This window comes from Euprymna scolopes, chromosome 15 (genome assembly GCF_053919585.1).
Source record: "Euprymna scolopes isolate OS-2025 chromosome 15, ASM5391958v1, whole genome shotgun sequence".
NCBI classification, from domain to species: domain Eukaryota; kingdom Metazoa; phylum Mollusca; class Cephalopoda; order Sepiida; family Sepiolidae; genus Euprymna; species Euprymna scolopes.
The window spans coordinates 124207002-124223374 of record NC_136496.1 but is presented as its reverse complement, the minus strand read 5'-3'; the positions used below and the strand labels follow the sequence as shown (position 1 = coordinate 124223374).

The 16373-nt window shown below is 30.4% G+C and overlaps 1 protein-coding gene across 11 annotated transcripts in view; it reads left to right on the top strand.

Annotated features, from left to right (window-relative positions):
* The window catches only part of LOC145294110 (membrane-associated guanylate kinase, WW and PDZ domain-containing protein 1-like), a 664188-nt gene that overhangs the window by 526069 nt on the left and 121746 nt on the right, over positions 1-16373 (top strand). For all 11 annotated transcript variants that reach the window (XM_080141199.1, XM_080141205.1, XM_080141202.1 and 8 more), the window contains exon 7: positions 5299-5363. In XM_080141199.1, the coding sequence (XP_079997325.1) occupies positions 5299-5363 (65 nt within the window). The remainder of the gene's footprint in view (positions 1-5298; positions 5364-16373) is intronic.

Below are 16373 nucleotides of genomic sequence, written 5' to 3'. Positions count from 1 at the left end.
CAATTCTGGGTCTAAACACTTGAAATTATAGATATAGGTTCCTTGGACATGGATCTAACTTAATAACTTGATTTGAGCCTAAAACAGTAAATGCTAAGTGGTCAAAGTTTAAAAAAAAAATTGACCGCTTCGATCTCTGCCAAATTATTAAAGACAATTTCTGGTCTAAACATTTGAAATTTTACATAAAGGGTATTCAGAGATAGGTCAAGCTTTTTAATCGGTTTGGGTAAAAAATTTGAGTTATCAATATATAAATGTATGTATGTTTGCATGTCTTCCTAAAACTCATGACAGCGGCAATGGATTTTTACAAGACCAGTATTGTTTTGAAGTTCGACCCTTCAGACGATAAATATGGAAAAATTGGCTAAAAACATTATCTTCACCTTCAACTGAGCACTTTTCTACAGGGGGGGGGGCTTTTCCACTGATATTTTCGAAAGTCATCCTCTCCTTTCGATTGTCTAGCCTTAATTAAAATCTACATCACTTCCGGTTTGGTGGTGGTTGTAACAGCAAAGACATCAGGTTTTTTCCCCAGTTCTTTTCCTCCTTTGTGATATGGGTTCGAGCCTGCCTTCCTACTACCACTTTTTTTTTTTTTTTTTTTTTGCTCAACATACACCTCCAAACATCCGGTCAACGCCGGGCACCCATGCTAGTAAATAAATAAAATATACAAATTACTCATCAAATAAATAAAATATACAAATTACTCATCAAATAAATAAATAATATATACAAATTACTCATCAAATAAATAATATATACAAATTACTCATCAAATAAATAAATAAAATATACAAATTACTCATCAAATAAATAAATAATATATACAAATTACTCATCAAATAAATAAATAAAATATACAAATTACTCATCAAATAAATAAATAATATATACAAATTACTCATCAAATAAATAAATAATATATACAAATTACTCATCAAATAAATAAATAATATATACAAATTACTCATCAAATAAATAAATAAAATATACAAATTACTCATCAAATAAATAAAATATACAAATTACTCATCAAATAAATAAATAAAATATACAAATTACTCATCAAATAAATAAATAATATATACAAATTACTCATCAAATAAATAAATAATATATACAAATTACTCATCAAATAAATAAATAAAATATACAAATTACTCATCAAATAAATAAAATATACAAATTACTCATCAAATAAATAAATAAAATATACAAATTACTCATCAAATAAATAAATAATATATACAAATTACTCATCAAATAAATAAATAATATATCTGTATTATTCTAAACAAATTTTTCTTGTAGAATAACAACTTTATAAATAAATATTTTTATTTTTTATTAAAAACATAAAAATGTAACTTTAAAAAATTGTTCAAATATTTTAATTAAAAGAAAAAATGAATTCTATAAATTTTATTGGGAAATAAAAATTATGTAATTTTTAATTTTTTTTAATTTTTTAAAATGAAAATAGACAAATCAGATCATTCATACTACTGTTTTTTGATGTTATTCACAGAACCTTTTAACGAATGAAACTTCTTACCTTCTTTAGGTGCGTCTTGTTGAATTCAGGAATCTTGATATTGCACCCAAGAATGTATATGGAATTTTGAACTGAACCCTTTATTTAAATCTGTAGCAACAACAGATAATGATGTTCACAAAAAAAACAATTCTAGACGACAATTTCTTGAAAGTTTAAGATTCAATTCTCACTACAATTGATAATAAGAATAAAATAAAAATTACTTATGGCTTTTACCTGGTCATGGCTAATGGAATAAGAACAATCTACTCCCCACAAGTTAACTGATTCTAGAGTTCAACTAAATGCACCTGAAAAGGTTTGGAGGTCACATTGGCTGAAACGCTGTGAGAATAAAATCCAAGATGAGAATAGTAGTCCAATGATTTTAATAATCCTCATCCAAAAAATGATTCTGACACGTAATTATGTAAACGATTGTTTATTACGTTTCTGAATTTTTGAGATTAGGGTTGGTTATATGTATTATTCATTGGACTACTGTTCTCATCTATCCAGTCATGGCTGATGGAACAAGAGCACGCTACCCCCGTGAAGTAAATAAAGGGTTCCGCTTGAAATTCCGTCCAAATTCTTGAGTTCAGCAGAAACATTCTCGAGTTCGACAAGATACACCTGAAGAAGGTCGGAGGTTATATCGACCGAAACGTTGTGAAAATCACACTCAAGATGAGAACAATAGTTCGATGAATAATAATACATGGTTGTTTATGTTTTAAAATTTACTGAATGGTTAACATCATCTCCCTACCCTCATTGACCGTCAGGAAAGTGTAATTTTAAGTCATTACTATGAAGAAGGAACACTTTTGGCCTGCAATATATATATATATATATATATATATATATATATATATATATATATATACTAGCAAAAGTACCCGTCGTTGACTGGGTTCAAAAACAGCCTACAGAAAATGGACTCTGATTTATGAAAGTATGATAGGTTATGAAAAGGAAGGGTTGTAAAGAGGATAGCTTCGAATTTGGGGGTATCAAAACCAAAGCAAAATATGATGAAAGTAAAAATAAAATAGATAAACCCCATAATTTATTATACCATCCCTGTTCACACTGAAACACTTATCACAATATTCTGTGGATCTATATTAAAAAACCTTGTTAAACTTTGTGACATATTTCCATTCTATGGAGGCCAGGCGCGAACGAACACCCCATAATTTTAGTATACCATATTTCTTCAAACTGAAACATAATTATCAAAGTATACTTACGCAGATAGATATGAAAAGTCTTTATTAAAGTTTGTGCCTATTTCCGTTCTATGGAGGCCAGGCGTGAACACAGACCCCACAATTTTATTATACCATCCCTATTTAAGTTAAAACATACTTATTAAAGTATTTTTATGTACATCTATATCAAAAACACTTGTAAACGTTTTTTTTTAATTTTGATTTTTTATTTCCATACTTTGTGGACCAGGCGCGAATGCAGACCCCACAAATTTTAATGAACCACCGTTCTGCCAGATCAAACACACCCATTCCTGTGTCTCAATACATCTATCATTATATGTAATTAGCTTTTTAAAATAGTCAACCATATAGGAGCCTATTCGTGACCACACAGACACAGACATTCAGCTTTATATTATAGATATATATGGGCAACCCTGTTGGCATTCCCATGTAGACATCTCAAGTGATTAGCAATAAACTAACATAGAAAAGGCAAAGTATGGGAGGGTGCATCACCTAGAGTTGCACAGGACCATGTGAACCATACTCCTTGTTCAACAGAACAAGCAACCTCAACAATGGCCTAGATCACCACCACCACCACGACGAACCTTAAAACTTACTGCGTTTTAAATCTCTTAGAGTTCAAGTAAAATTGAACAAATCCTGTCTCCACATCTGCATCAAAATTGCTGATCAATCGCTTATACACAAGTTTTTCATTCCAAGTAAATTCACAAGCATAAAAGAAAAAAATTAGTCTAAATAATTAATATGTACTTTCATTAAAAAAATAAATAAATCGACTTTAATTCCTTTTTATTTCCACCTCCAAATATATATAAGCTACTAAAAATACCTAATTCATTTCATGGTTTGTTTACAAATGAATTAGTAATTAAAAACCTGTAGTTAAATTAAAAAGTAGCTCATTTTCGGGTGCCTGTTGCATTTGAGGTGCAGCTATATTTAGAAAATGAATTTACCCATGATTATTTACGACTGTTTTATTCAAAAATAAAAAAAAGAAAAGTTTTGTTCACATTATGTAACGTCAAAAACAATTAACTTTTTTTTTTGTTAAAAAAAAAAGTTGATTTTTGTGACTTTACATAAAAAAAATCAAATATTCACAAAAACTCAGCAAAACAATGAGAAATGAAAAACACATGCAATATTCCAAGAGGTTTAATCCTTGATTAATATATAACTTTTTTTCTAGATTGTGCTCATAGTAAACAAGGGAGACAATCTATTACTAATGGAGATTGGGTATCTGTCTGAATCCAAAACTTAACTCTTACTTCTATTGTACTATTTTACTATCTTTCAATGCTCATTTCAGCTGGAAGGGGTGGGTAGTATCTGTTTTGGTGCTATGAAACCATCCTTTTTGTTTTTTTTTTTGGGGGGGGGTACCACTTATCAAAGCCCGAAGGCCACTTTAGTATAAGGGTTAATGAATGTAAGGTGGCAGTGTAGTATATCCTCCAAGGCATTATCTTCTACGTTAATGATAAATTGTCACAATTAGTTGTTCATTATCAAATGCAACACTTATATAGTTTTTTTTTTTTTGGTTTTCTTTTTAGAGGTGTCAAATTTTAAATTGAAAATTCTATTTTCTTTAATTGACAACAATCAGTTATTTTGAGTTCAGCTTGGTTTGGCATTTGATCAATTTATCGAGAGAAACGTTTGATGAACAAAAACTTTCACAAAATGAACCGGCCACCTCGTTCATACGATCTAACCCCATTAGATTATTTTCTATGGGGATAAATGGGGGTAAAGTCCCATATCTATGCTAATAAACTAGATACAATAGACTTCTTGGAAGATAAAATTCGATGCATTATTGCTGAAATATGGCCTAATTTAATGCGTAGTGTTTGTGAAAATTGAATATCTAGATTACACTATATACATGTGAGCCGCCGGGTGGGGGTGGGGGCAATATGCCCAAAATTGTATTTAAATTATGGATGCCAAAAATTAATCTTTGGAAGAAACCACATATTTGTATAATAAAAATATTCTTCTGTGGTTTATTTTAATTTAAACTTCACAGCCTCTAAATGAAACACCTTTTACAAAAAAGATGGGACAGGAAGAGGGAGGATATCATTGCTAGTTGAATAAAGTCTTAAAAGCAGATCTCCAAGATAAATAAACAAAAAATTTTTTTTAAAAAAAGCGACATATCAAGATATTTGTTTAGATAAAAAGAAAAAAAATGAACGAATTGATTCAAATAATTATTGGGTTAATGAAATTATTTTTTCATGCTAAATTTTGAAATTTGAATAACTGTTTTTTTGAATTTTGGTAAAGAAAAAAAAAATGAAGTAATTGATCTATATTGGACCTTATCATATAAATAGCTTCAGGTGGAATTGGTTAACATGAACTATGCAACTGAACAATTATTTTTAATACACAATTACAATGTTAGTAAATTCAATTAGGTTTTCAAATAGTATAAAATTGCTAACTTTTTTTTTTTTTTTTTTTAATTATTTTAAGCCATGTGAATAAGCGCACACAATATGAAAACCCAGTTGCCCAGGCGAAGAAGTCTCAACTGACAGGTAAGGAAATTATTTTCTGAATTTTTCTTTTTATTTTAAAGAATGATTTATTTCAGGTTTATTAAAAAATAAAGTTAGAATCATAACAATCACAACAATATGATTAATAAATAATATGTATTACAATAGGTTTTTATTTCCATCTTTTTTTTTTTTTTTTTTTTCATAGGTTATGATGTGGGTTCAACCTCATCAATGGTAAAATATACAAAAAACAAAAAAAAAAAACAAACTAATAATGAACCCATGTTACTAATCATATTACCTAGAATGTATATCCCATAATTCATAACGATAAAGTCATTAATCTAAAAGTTTACTCTACATATACATCTGATTGATGTGCGTGCATGCACACTAGTCCAGTTAAGATTTTTATTATATAACTCCAAATTTGATATAGAAAAATTCTTTTCTGTATTACTATTTTTGTATCTCACTAAAAGAATAGGAAATTGAGGAGGGAAGGCACACCTTCCAAAACAGAAATAATATGCCTGTTACTTATTGTGTTGTCTAGAATAGATATTCCATAAATCATAATGACCAGTTCGTTAGTTTAGAAATGAATTTATATATATATATATATATATATATATATATATATATATATATATATATATATATATATATGCACGCACACACACTGAGGAAGACCAAAGGTACGGTCAAAAACTATGTTCTTGTAAAAAAAAAAAAAAAAAAAGTTAAAAAAAAATGTTTTCCTAACATTTTGTATTCCTATACGTCACAAATAGAAAACTAATAAAGAACAGTTATAACCTTTTATACTTTTTGTATTCATTTTTTTAATACATTTTCATATGTATTGTTTTTAAAATATTGTTATCCACTGACACGTGTTTTGTCGTCTACGACTCATCAGAGTGGCTGAATCTAGCCACTGATGAGTTGTAGACGATGAAGCACGTGTCAGTGGATAACTATATTTTAAAAAGCAATATATATGCCGCTCCCCATTTGGGGGTACCAAATTAGTCAAGGGAAAATTGTTTCCAACTCGCATTTAGATAAAAATGCACTTTTGTATAAATAATTTTTTTTTTTTTTTTTTTTTTTACATGATCGTCGCCACTCGAGGATAAGGGTTATGGTGTGTACAGTAGTCAGTGGGATAATATCGTAGTAATCATTAATAATGGAGATTTGATAAAGTGTCTTACTTAAGGGGGCGGTTTATCAGGAATTTGTTTATGTTGGACTGGAAGACATCCAGGTTGTAGCCAGGTAGGAAACAGGCAAACGGAAGAGAGTTCTACAGGCGTGCACATCTAAGAAAGAAGTTTTGTTCATTGAATCTACGTTTTGATTTAGGCACAAATAAAGAATGGGGAAAATTACTGTCAGTGGTTTCAGCTAGACGGGTGTTTTTCATGAAAGATTGACGAGGGGGGGGCAGAGATTGAAGCTCAGACGAGCACTTCCCATGGAAATAACAATAAAACAAAGACAGGCTCACAACATCCCTTCTGTGGGAGAGAGGTTGCAGGGAAGAGAAAGGGGCATCCCCTACTAGGCTACGAATTCATTCAAAAAGTATTGCTAACAAAAACAAACAACATATATATATGTATGTATATATATATATATATATATATATATATATATATATGTATATATATATATATATATATATATATATATATATATATATATAAATAATAGAGGGGGACAGATACTAGCTATACCCACCTGGTGTTACATATGGTCTTTATACTTTCAATTTTTTTTTTCTTATTTAAACTATATTGTTGATTTTAACAAATTATTTGTTTTTTTTTAATAGGATTTTATTATGATTATTTTATTATGATATCGTTTGTTCGTTAAATTATTAATCGAACTGTTAATTGTTATCAAACTACGGTATTTTTTTTTTATTTTCTAATTACAATTCTATACAATGCAAAGCTTTCATTATTTATGAAACAATGTCTCTAGTTAAAAGAAGACCTGATTATAATAATTGAGGAATCGTGCATTGTAATGGTTTCTCCTGTGTCCGTAGTGATGTCAATCCAGTGGCGTACAGGGGTCTGGTGATGCCCGGTGCCAACTCTTTCATTATATACTAGTGTTGGGATGATTAATCGGAATATGAATCAGGAATCAGAAAAATCGGAACATTTTGGGGAATCGGAATAATTTGAGTAATTACTGATTCCAAAAGCAATTCTTTTTATTTTTTTTATTTGGTAGTAATGATTAAATAATATTTATTGGTTTTAAACTTCCAGTAAAACTAAAACCTATAGATCACCCCCACCCCCCACAAGTTGAGAAAATGCATGCACATCTAACCTGTGTTTTTATAGTGATCAGGGAAAATAACAATTCTATAGTTACATATTTAGAAATTTATGAAGAATTGGAATCGGGAATACTCAAGTATAAGTCCTAGTACTGAGAAATATTATGAGAAAGGGAGATAGTTTGAATATGATTGGAAGATCCTCAATAATTTGTATGCCAGGTGATTTCCTACACCACCCACATCTGAATGCCACTATGTCAACAAATCACTTAAAGTATGCAGTTAATCTAGAAATTGAACTAGGTTTAATAGATTGGTGGACAGATTGACTTGTTTCATTTAATCCTGTTAAGATTCGACTCGTACCTTTCAATCGTAGGTGTGCCCCTTTTCTTTCTGAGATTCTCATGAGATTTCTCTGCTATTGATGAAAAATCGACTCTGAAACTTCTTGGCCTTTCTTTCTCATCAAATATCTCTTTGAGTACATATATTAGATCCATTGTGCTTTCTGATTCTCATAAACTCTGTTCTTTTTTTTTTTTGCTCTAAACGTTTGATCACACCTGAAGCTATTATCTATCTCTACAAATCTATTATCAGACCTGTATGGAGTATTGTTGTTGCATTTGAAGGTTTTTGATAAATTGCAGAAGCGTATCTGTAATTTGATTGGCCCCCACACTTTCTTCTTTGCATCCTCTCTCTCACAGACGTGATGTTGCTAGTCTTGTTTTTTTCTATAAATACTATTATGACATGTTCTTTAGAATTGTCTGATTTATTCCTTGCTTCCTTTGTTCCAGTTCATTAGTTTAACAATTTCCATCAATTCGTTGTTTACAGCTTCCGGTTCCAGTAACTTCTTTTCAACAACTGAAGGCTTGTGGAACTCTCTTCCTGCTGACTGTTTTCTTTTTATTTCCTTGGTCTTTTCAAGACTAAGATCAATAGGCATCTCCTGTTTTTGCAATAATAATCTTTTGTTGTTTTTTTTAGCTCCTTACATTAAGTGGCTTTACGCCTTGTCTGGAGCGATTTTCATTAAAAAATACATTTTGACATTAAGTGTTATGACCATTGTCAACAAAATTAGTAGTTTGGGTTATCCAGCTGAAAAAAAATTGAAATTATGCTGGTCAACTTTATTACCAGATTAGTTATAATGGCTGAATTAATCATGACCAACTAATGTTAACTTTTTTTTTTTTTTAATATCTAATCCTGCAAATGACAACAGGATTTCCTATAGAATGATCAATTAGCCAATCAGAATCGTTCTGTAGTTTTTAATCCACACGATTCTTCAATGAAGATTTGGACTTTTTTTTTTTTTTTTTCATTAGATGAAAAATATTTTCTTTTTAATTCTGTATTCATTGTTTGTAAATATCAGACATGGATTGTGTTGCCATGTGATTTTGATTCGATTCATTGATAATCTCTTTAATCCTCGGTTCCATTAATACTATCACCCACCTTTTCACTACCAGATCAGGCTGCTGAAGATATCGGCTTTCAAACCTAAAATGCACTAAACATTTATGTTATATTTTTTTTCTTTCCCTTTGCAAAACTCCATGTTCTGCAAAGTCATAAGTAAAAACAATTTTCCTTCTACAGAACAAAACCAAACTAAACACCATGAATGGATGATTGAAGATGTAAAAAAAAAAACAAAAAAAATTAAAAAAAAAAAAAAAAAACTTGAAGCATAAAACTTTTACCAAAATTACCTGGTCCTGGATATGACCTTAAACTATAACTATACGATGATTAGGCCCCAGTTTGCAGCCTTTGGGGAGTGTGGGGCCCCCCTTTAATTGGCATTGCTCCCAGGTCCACTCTGACCCGGAGTGATAGTATCTGTTAGGGTCCCAACTATGGGTTAAATAGAAACGGATTTGAAAAAAAAAACAAATATATTCTATTAAAATCTTTTCTTCAAAATAACTGGATTCGGCATTAAATAACCTGAAAAGGGTTGATATGCTGTAAAACAAAACCAACCAACCAAAATTAACCAGATTTGGCATTGAATGGAGGTTAATGTGCCATAGAACAAAATGCTTAAACCAAACACTGAATAACTATTTGAAGATATAAAGCCCTTGAAGTTCTAAAAACTTGTACCAAAATGACAGGAGTTGGCAATTAAATAACCCAGTAAAAGTCATTATGCCGTAAAACAACCAAACTAAACCCTAACCCCTTCATTGTATAGATCTCTATTTTAGATCTGTAAATTTCTACTTCAGAAGCTTCTTTCCTCAGGCCGTTTGCTTTTGGAATTTCCTTCTTGCTCCCATTTTCTTCAACCAGACAAATATGTAGAAATTTAAATATAATGCCGACAAACATTGTGCTGCCAAACTTCCCACCTAAGTTACCCCTATAAGTTACCCCATCACAGTAGCCCTTTTACACTTTACTGGCAATATGCCTTGTTTGGGGTGAACAAAGAGTAATATGTTGTATAAATTTCTTTGACACAAAGGTTTATGTAGTAGATCACTAGTGTAAGACTAGAGCTCCTAATTCAACTGGTCCTGGATATGACCCTAAACTATATCCGATGGTGAGGCCCCAGCTTGCGGGCTTTGGGGAGTGTGGAGCCACCCTTTAATTGCCATTGCTCCCAGGTCCACTCTGACCCGGAGTGGTAGTACCTGTTAGGGTCCCAACCATGGGTTAAATAGAAACCGACTTGAAAAAAAACAAATATATTCTATTAAAAAAATTTTCTTCAAAATCTTTGGATTCGGCATTAAACAACCTGAAAAGGGTTGATATGCCGTAAAACAACCAACCAACCAACCTAATTCAACTGGGACAGATTTTGTCAGAGGAGAAGGGGGCGGTTTTTCAGTCATTTCCAATGTTATATATTGTATAAAGGAAAGACGAATAACATATAGAGAGGAATGGGCAGGGTAGAGTAGAAGGATGTGGAAAAACGAGGGAGGGGAAAAGCTAGTGAGATAGAAGTTTTGATGTAAAGATATTACACTTTTTAAACTCTTTTATTTCGTTTTTTTTATAACTTCGGACAACGCCGGGTAGCCCTGCTAGTATGTAATAAAAGTACTTATTTTATTACAATGTGTAATGTGTGTAGCAGTCCAATTTTAAATTGCATTATTCTTGATCCTACACCATGTAATCCCATACTTAAACGTTATAAATCGCAATATAATATTACTGCCATTTTCTTAGCAAACCTGTCTAATGATTTTTATGATTATATTAATTTTATTAGACATAAAAGTGCACAAATTGAATGTATTCAACTATTAAAATTAGTTTTCCTAGTTTTTTTTTTTCTCAAACAATTTATTAGTTTAAAGCAATTTTATTGTTTTCTTTCTCCGTCTTGGTTTAAATTGCTACCAAAAACAATTATTTTCTATTTATTTTGAAACATTTAGCATTTTTTTAACATTTATAGTGCAACTTTTATATCAAATAAAATTTATCAATCTGTAATCTCTTGGAGAATTCTTTACCCCTCCCCCCATCCCTTCCCGAAAAAAAAATCTTCATAAAAAAATGCACTTTGAATGAAATTTGCTTTTGAGCCCGGCTAGTTTTAATGTGTTAAAAAATGATTTATAAGATGTTTTACCATTAAAAATACATCTTAGAAATCAGTTCCACTTTTAAATAAAATGTCTGTTTCCGCCATTTTGTTTTATTAAAAAATTTTTTTATAAAAAGAAATTAGCTTGGTTCATTAGAGAACTTCATTATAATGCGTTTTATATAAATTATGTGCTTTTTTTAACAATTTTTTTTTATTATTAACTATTCTGTACTTTTACTTAAATCTATTATGGTGTAGAAAATATATTTATAATAGAATTTTGATAGATGACTTAAATCAAATATTTAAATCTATTAAACAATTAATATGCAGCTATTTTTCTTTTTTTTTTTTGCTTATTATTTTTTACATTTCATTAAGATTCTATTGTTAAGGTTTTTTTTTTTTTTTAGCTTTTCTTAGTATATCTTAATTTTCTGAATAAGTAATTTTCTAATTTTTGTTTGTTTTTATAAAATTTTTTGTTCTGTTATTTTATTTTTATACAAGAGTTTTGCATTCCTAAATGTCACTAAATTGTGTTTAGTTCGTTTCTGTTTTTTTTGTTTTTTTTTTAATATAAACTGGTGTGGTTAGGATACTTTCACTTGCTTATAAACAATAAAAATATGATTGCTTTTAATTTGGGTTGAAAGACACCCAACCACCTAATTAAAAAAAAAAAAACTTGAATTTTTTCTGGAAGTAACTGATGAAGAGTAGAAAATGAACCTTGAGTTTACTTTCAGCTGCCTCATAAATCTTACCTTTACTCCTCACATTCCATCAGTAATGTTTCTGACAAAAGTGGAAGAATTGCTGTTTTTTGGGTCTGCTCTTGTTTTGAGAGGGTGATATGTGAGGAGTTTCAATCCTCTCATAATATTCTTCGACATTCAACTGTTGATCTATCCAATTTATTAACCCTTATCATAGTGATTTTTAACTCATTAGTTAAAAAAAAATTAATGCTGCAGATTATTGAATATATCAGATTAACAAATTATTTTCATTTTTTTTTTTTTTTCCAAGTTTTCCTTTCATTTTTTTTTTTTTTTAATATGTATATCAGGCAATAGTCAAGATTGTATGTTCTTTTTGACTTCCGGTTTCTGTCATCCATTTTGCTGGATAATTAAAACATGATTAAGTGTATAAGAAAGCCATTTTTAACATGGAGAAGGAAGGGGAATTTTCACATTATCTAAGAAGAATGGATCACATCTTGCTTGTTACTGTCGTCCGAAAGAGCAGTCAATCTTGACTATTACTGTATATCGTTCAAAATATTAAAGATTAGAATTCTGATACCAATCACAGTCCGGCATCGACTTTCTTGTTGTCGGACTGATGCAGGTTTCTGTTCAGTCCTAGGTGGTCCATTCTCTCAGATTTTACTTTCTCTCCGAGAAAGGGTTGTTTCATTGCTAATTGCCCGAGACTCTTCTACAGGGGAATGCTGACAGGACTGCTCAAGCATTTTTTGTGTTATCTTAGGACACTTACTTCTCAAAACCACACCCGATCTTGTATCTAATCTCCTCTAGAAAGGAGGTAAATAATGTATCATTCGAAATATTTTCTTTTTATGCTAATATCAAATGAATTTGTTTTTATTTTATTTTAGAAGTTTAATATTTGTTTCAGAATTTTAAGATAATGCAATAAAATCCTGTCAGTTTTTTTTTCATTATGATTAGTTGTTTAGATATACATGATATTGCATATACATTATATGCAATCATAACTTGTGTATAGATGTTAATATATATATATGTATATATTGCGTATGTAGATGTTATATATATATATATGTGTGTGTGTGCAGATGTCATATATATTCATTATGCGTTGATGTAGATGTCATATATATTCATTATGCATTTGTGTGTGTGTAGATGTCATATATATATATATATATATATATATATATATATATATATAGTGTTGTCTTTCATTTTTCATTACTTCATGTCACTCCCACCACCACTTCCTTTATTTTTGCTCTTTAACTTCTGCATCTGCTTTGCCTGCTTTTTTTATTTAAAATTGCATGATTTATTTTACAAAAAAATTTTTTTTAATTGCCTCCTTTTTACATTCATTTTCTCTCAATTGGTTTGCTTGCAAGTTTTCAAATGTTGCATCCATTTTTGTTTTTCTTTAAGAAACATTTTTTTTTAAATAAAACTGGGGAGAGGGTAAAAACAAAAAAAAAAAAAAACAGGCAAAAGTTCTGAGTTATGATCTCAGCAAATTTTAAGTTGATTAATTTTTTTTATTTTACATAAAATGACATCCTAACTGAATAAATCTGTATTTCTGTGTATGGAGCATGGCTTTCTGGCTTATAGGCTGAGTTCCCTTCATCACTTGAGGGGTAACTTCTACAAAATTGCACATCTTTGGAATGTGGGTAACTGCCTGAGGGGTTCTTTGATTCAAAAGGATCAGGTGTAAATTTGGGCAACTATAACATCCGCAAAATGTAAACTCTGGCATTTTTGCAACAAAACGAAAACTTAGTACAAAAACACAGAACAAATTAAATATTACCCAAGGCAAAAATCGAAAATTCAACAAATTACAATAAATGTCACTATGTGTGGTTTTCTACCAGTATTTTGTTTAATTTTCGCTTTTTGAGCGATTATCAAGCCCCCAGCCCCCAATGACTTTGTCAGACATTTTTTTCTTGTTCTAACTTAAAACTAGGCATTACTAGCATTTCAAAGTAAATGAACGTTATAAAATAAGTTAAAACACCAAAAGCTTATCCAAGTAGGTAGAAGAGTAACTTATCTTACCTTTGATAACGTTTATTTGTTATACATATGTTTTTGATCAGTTTTTTTCATTTTGTTGGCTATACTACAAAATATCCATCAACTCTGCAGTATAACCATAGATATATAGCATACATACAGGATATAAGTTTAAAAATTGTACCGTGATATATTCTGAAATTTAATTTTTTGGCAATTCCTTAACTCTTATCTATGGCTCATTCGAGAGTAAAAATATTGGTTGGCGATGAACAGTGTCTTTGTAGCAGTTGATTTGTCAACCATCTATCAAAACCCGCACATCCGCTTAGGATAGCCTATAAGTCTGGCACCTAATTTACAGTAGTCCGTTACGCCTCGGAACAAACAAAATCATGCTTCCCCAGTGTGCACACTAATATTTATATAAAATCAATAAAATTGTACCATTTAATTTTTCACAGCATTTTTGATGATTGAAAGTTAAATAAGTAAATAAAATAAAAACAGACACATTCTACATTTCTGAATTTTTGAGATGAGGATTGGTTATTTATATTATTTGAATTCATCGGACTACTGTTCTCATCTTGAGCGTTATTTTCACAACATTTCGGTCGATGTAACCTTCGACCTTCTTCAGGTGTATCTTGTCGAACTAGGGAATTTGGATGGAATTTCGAACGAATTCCATTTATTTACTTCCGTGAAGTAAATTATTAATGAAGTATATATTGAAGTACTTGCTTCCGTTTGAAATTCTATCTAAATTCCCAAGTTTGACAAGATGCACCTGAATAAAGTTGAAGGTTATATTGATCGAAACGTTGTGAAAATGACCCTCAAGGTGAGAACAATAGTCCGATGAATCCAAATAATATGACTAGCCACATTCTGTCTAATCACACACAATATTCGAATACTAACACTTGCACACATTTTTGCAGTATTTTTTCATTTAGACATGCTTGGTCTTAACTAAAACATATGCACACACGTGTGATGATTAAAAAAAATTCTATTGGATGAGTCTATGGGTCCAAAGGCACAAGGGTCTAAGCCATTGTTGTGGTGGCTTGTTGTCTGTTGATGGACCTATGGTCCTGTATAGTGTTCGAATGATTAATCAGAATCAAAAAGAAAAGAAAAAAAAAATCAGAACTTTTGGAAGTACCGGAATCAGAAAAAAAATTGTGCCTATTTTCCAATGTCAAAAACGATTTTTTAAATAGTTTTGTTTGTTTTTGTTTAAAACAAGTTTTCCTGTTGCTGAAATACTAAAACGATAAATATTGATTTTAAATTGCCATTAAAACTAATATCTAACTAATAGTGTTTGGACAATGAATCAGAAAAATCCAAAAATTTTGGGGTATCGGAATCAGAAAATATTGGAATCGTTAATTGTAACAGAATCGTGAAAATATTAGAATCGTTAATTGTAACAGAATCGTGAAAATATTGGAATCGTTAATTGTAACAGAATCGTGAAAATATTAGAATCGTTAATTGTAACAGAATCGTGAAAATATTGGAATCGTTAATTGTAACAAAATCGTGAAAATATTGGAATCGTTAATTGTAACAGAATCGTGAAAATATTGGAATTGTTCTATCACTAGTTCTGTGCAATTCTCTGATTTTACCCTCTCAGGCTTTGCCTTCCCCCCTTTTGAGTAGGGGTTTATTTCTAATCTCCTGAGGCGCCCCTAACTAAGGAATGCCAGTGGGGTTAATCATGTTTTTTTTTTGTAGGTTAGAGTGTACCATGGGAAGGAGATAAACATTGAATAAACATTCATTTTTTTTTATCCTCAATTTGTTTTTTTTTTGTTGTTAACTTCAAAAATGAAAAGTTCTTCATCATTTTACCACTTAGCTGAATCCATTACTGTTTTAGTAATGACTGTAGACTTAAGATTAATGTGTAGTATCTGTTCAGATACAAAATTTTATCTTTTCTGTTCTCAGTCGGTGAAGGAGAAATCCTTCTAAAGTGAGGTAATTTAAATTTTTGTCTTTTTTGCCGAGTACCCAATTCTGAGAGCCAGAGTTTCCTCACTTTAAAACTTGTGTTTATCTCTGCCCCTGTGGAGATCAAGTAAATAAATAAGAAATATAAGCTTGTTTTCTTATCTCCTACACACGGAACTGCTTTCCTGCAGGCTACAACATGGTCGTCTTCAAATCCAATATCAACAAATACTTGTCATAAACTTTATTCATTCCGTTCATCACTTTCATAATATTCTTCATCATTCAACTGAAAATCGACCGATCTTAACCTTTATCCTTGGGTGGCTTTTAGCCTTGATAAGTGGTGATTCAATAATAAAAAGAGAGGAATTGTAAAATGGTACTTGAGACTTTGTTAGAATTTAACTCTA